This window comes from Galeopterus variegatus, unplaced genomic scaffold, assembly GCF_000696425.1.
Source record: "Galeopterus variegatus unplaced genomic scaffold, G_variegatus-3.0.2 Scaffold6126, whole genome shotgun sequence".
Classification (NCBI taxonomy): domain Eukaryota; kingdom Metazoa; phylum Chordata; class Mammalia; order Dermoptera; family Cynocephalidae; genus Galeopterus; species Galeopterus variegatus.
Window position 1 is genome coordinate 93,717 of NW_007732237.1, and position 4,411 is coordinate 98,127.

The following is a 4,411-nucleotide window of genomic DNA, read 5'->3' on the forward strand; positions in this document are numbered from 1 at the left end:
AATTTAAAGGCAGGGGCCAGCCCGGTGGCACACTGGAGAGTGCAACAATTGGGAGCACATGGCGCTCACGCCTAGGGTTCGGATCAAATTTGGAGACCGGTTCCGCTCACTGGCTGAGCTTGGTGCTGGCACAACCCCGAGGGTTGCGATCCCATTACCAGTCAGTAAAAAGACAAAAAGGCAAAAAAAAAAAAAAAAAAAAAAAAAAAAAAAAAAAAAAAAAAAAAAAACTTTTAAAGGCAGTATAACATTGAGAAGTTTTTTCAAAGTCGTGCTTCCAAGGTGCAAAGCATTCCCTGGTCTTCGATTTATCAGATAAGGCATGGTTCACAATGATGAGGATTTTTCATCCCAGGACCACATCCAGGATTACACAGCAACTTGTCACAACAGCCAGACCACTCCAGGTTTTTCAAAAAACAAAACTGAGGGCTGACCTGTGGCTCGGTTGGTTAGAACAGCGCTACAACACCAAAGTGAAGGTTTCAAATCCACACCTGGACAGCCAAAAAACCATAAAGTAAAATGAAATAAAATAAAATATTGTATGTTAGTACACTGACCAATCACTTTCTGAATCTTCTGGCAGGGCTCTAAAAAGCATCCCTTTCATTGTTGTGCCAAACTTTAGAGACACCCAGTGCTGTTTCTAAAATGGGCAGTAATGCAGCCAAAGTTGTATCCCATCGTCCAGCACGTGCTGCAGGGCAGACAATTGAGTTTGGGAAGTGCATCTAGCACGTGTCCTGCGTTAGGGAAAACCAAGCAGAAAAGCCGTTGGGAAAGTCGCTAATTTGAAACAATAAACCAGTTTGCCACCTCATGTTATGAAACCTAGGGCAGTTCGAACTCGGGAGAGCAGGATAGAGGTGGGAGGGAAGCCACCTCTTACAGACCTAAGTTAGAGCATTTTCTATCGATGGCCTGTTCAGCAGGCGGGCTGGGCCCTGGAGCTCGCACGGAAGGGATGCCCAGCTTTACTGGGTTCCCAAAATTTTGACGCATTTCCTGATTCTTGCATCAGCCCTCTTCAAGAAAAACACAGGATCTAGACGCGGGGACTTCTCCACAACACGCCTACACCTTTATTTTCTTCCACATGTATGGATTTACAATGAAACAGCGAAGATCCACTATATGTCTTTGACTAAACGCTGTTACCATCAAAGTCTACCAATCTACGTCTCAATCTCAAAAGACGTTAAAGGAATCAATTCGCGGGTCTGTCAATTCTCAGAACCAAAAATCTGAGAGACTGGGTCATTCGACCGGCTGCACCAAGGAAGAGAGAGGATAGAAACTGATCAACTCGGAAGAGAGAGTCAGCACCACCCATCTAGTAAATGGCCAATTCAGAAATAAAAACGGGGGGGTGGTCGGGAAGGAGAAAGAAAAAAGAAAATACAGAAGCCCCCCACACCGAAAGAAAAGAAGAAACTGCACTTTTCTGCTATCCTTCTTTCAAAAGCTTGATATAATCAAACCACATTATATACATATATCAAAATATCCCATTGTGCCCCTTAAATGTATATAGTTATGATTTGTCAGTTAAAATAACATTAATTTAAAATAAACAGACGGAAAAATCTCACATTCACAGGGACTTGCTGCCGTCCCAGTTCAGGCTGTGGGGACCACCCAGTGCACCCTACCGCTGCGCTGCTGGAATTCGAGGCTGCAAAGTGCAGACTCGGCTGCGCAGTAGCGCCCGGCACACGAGCGCCCCTCTGTGGGCGCCTGGGGTGACGCCAAGATGGGCGCCTTGCCTCCCCACTTTCTACCGTTTTCGTTTGTTTAGTGCACATTTGCAAAAGCATAAATAGGTATTTAAATGAACCGGGGGCCAACAGGGCAATTTTGCTCTTCCCCAAATGCTCTTCAAAAAGTATGTAACGTAAGAGAATTGAGTTCAGACTTTCTAAAGTTTTCAGGGTTGCGTACTCACTCACGTGCAACGCCACCTTTGGGAACAAATCCGAAAACAACCCAACATTTAATAAGTCCACCACGAGGTCCTGTTCTTCAGCTACATCGCTATGTCTGCTTGCCATTTTCCAAACAGCCATGTGCTTCCTCCTTCCGTAAAGTAAAAACTTATGATCTATAGAGTGATCAACACAAGCTATTAATATGTCTGTCCTTAGCGGGTCCCCTATCCCGTAAGAAGTTGGTAATCAGTAGCCCATTTTAAAGGGGAGAAAACTGAGGCTCAGAGAGGTTAAAGTGCTCAAAGCCAGAAGCTTTGTAGCAGCCTTATCATTTGAACCCTCGTATCAGCACCCATCGCACATGCTCATACCCCCGATGTCATTCTACCTCTGGCTCAATTCCATCTGGAAATTCTTAACATCCTTCACAGCCTGTTGCAGTACTGCATCTGTTCTAATAATACCCCCACCAGGACACTTTCCTGTATAGCCCCCTGGCAAGAATAAGTCCCTCCTCTAGGATCCCGCCTTACCTTCACCTCCCTTGTAGCACGTTCATTACGTTGCCTGATACTGGAAATCCTTGTCAACGTGCCCCTTTCCTTCTAAGTTCCTGGAGAGCAGCACTGTGTCTTACTTATGTTTGAACAGCACATCGCTCCCAATGTACCCAGAGTGAAACATTATAAAATGAAAAGCACCCAGCACAGCCCCTGGAATTTCTGTTCCATTCCGTCAGCGTGTCACTTATCCAGTGATTCTCCAGATTTCGCGTCTCCTTGTTCGGGTCGACAGTAAGAATTTCTTTTCTTGTAAGAAGGAAACGTAGAATCGGAGTTGCTTTGCTGCCATGTAGGAGTGTAAATGTGCGCAGGAGGATACACGGAGAAGCTGAGGACTGGAATGGATGCACTGTGCTGGTTGTGGACGTATTTTATTACCTCTGCTCACCACCTACTCACCCTTTTGCCAGCTCTGTGAAAATGGATATGGGCCCTTTAAATACTTTTCCCTCGCTGGTGGCACAATTTAAGCCTCTGTCAGTAGAAGGTAATGGACAGAGATTGTAGGAGGAAATGGTTTTGTCTCCTGGTGCGTACGAGCTCTCTGGTCAGGCTGTTGCACAGCGCAGCTTTCCCCTGCACCCTAGAGGGCACATTTCTGAAAAGTTCTAGAGGGCATGTTTCCAGCAAGCTCCAGCAGTACTTCACCACGATGACTTTTCTCTTATTCACGAGGCTTCGACTCTCCATCTCAGCTCAAAATCCTCTTTTGATTTTTATCATTATTTATTTATTAATCTATGAAGAATATTCATGAACTACAAAGGTAATTGTGCCCTCGCTCAATCCCTTCTCTACATTAAACTTTCCCTGTTCAAATGAGGTTGGTTCTTGCCTCGTATCAGACCCACACTGATGCACTCGCCCTTCCGGATTTCTTTGTAGTACCTAATACTAAATCGGTGTAGAAGTTTGTTTATCAAATGCGAATGTAGACCCAACAGATACTCAGCAATCCCCTTCAGTTTCTTTTCTGGTAAATCCTCTCCATTCGTTTACTTGACCCGTTTTTCTCCGTGGAGGGAGATGGAAAACAGAAGGAAACGCTTTCCTTACTGCCACTCATAAGGCTGGCGTTCCATTTCCTGGTGTCCCTAAGCTGCCTTAATATGAGTAGGGAAGAATTATGGTGAACAACAGGTGCTGGAGATCTCGCAGCAATGGGATGAATGAGGCAGGTGCTGGAAGTGCTATTAACATGTTTTTGGGTACAAGCTGGACGACAGAGGTGATGGAGGGAGCATTTATCTCTGTCAACACACAGTGCACACTTGTCAGCCAGCATTTCTGCCGCCGGTAATGGGCACCGGGTAATAACAACAGACATTTCGTTTAAAGACCACTAGAGAAGCCGCATAAAATGTTTTTAAAATATAACCCACAGGGATACACCATCTCACCCCAGTTAGGATGGCTAATATCCAAAAGACTGTGAATGACAAATGCAGGTGAGGTTGTGGAGAAAAAGGGACTCTCATACATTGTTGATGGGACTGAAAAATGGTGCAGACCATACGGAAAATTGTGTGGAGGTTCCCCAAACTATTGCAGATAGATCCATGTAGATAGATAGACCATCTGACCCAGCTATCTCCCTGCTTGGAATATGCCCTGAGGAATGGAAATCATCAAGTCGAAGATGTACCTGTTTCCCAACGTTCTTTGCAGCCTTATTTACAATAGCTAAGTGTTGGAACCAGCCCAAATGCCCATCATCAGATGAGTGGATATGGAAAATGTGGTATATCTACACAATGGAATATTACTCTGCTATAAAAAAGAATGCAACAACATGGATGGACCTAGACAGAACTGTATTAAATGAAACAAATCTGGCACAGAATGAGAAATATCACGTGTTCTCACTTATTTGGGAGCTAAAAATATATAAATAATAACATAAACAAAACTGCTGGG

The 4,411-nt window shown here is 44.5% G+C and overlaps 1 protein-coding gene across 1 annotated transcript in view; it reads right to left on the reverse strand.

Annotated features, from left to right (window-relative positions):
- LOC103605862 (nance-Horan syndrome protein-like) overlaps nt 1-3,184 on the reverse strand; it is a 68,511-nt gene extending 65,327 nt beyond the window's left edge. The window contains 2 exon segments of the mRNA XM_008590469.1: nt 1,656-1,780; nt 3,032-3,184. Of these exon segments, the coding sequence (XP_008588691.1) occupies nt 1,656-1,780; nt 3,032-3,184 (278 nt within the window).
- Between the last annotated feature and the right edge of the window lie 1,227 nt (nt 3,185-4,411).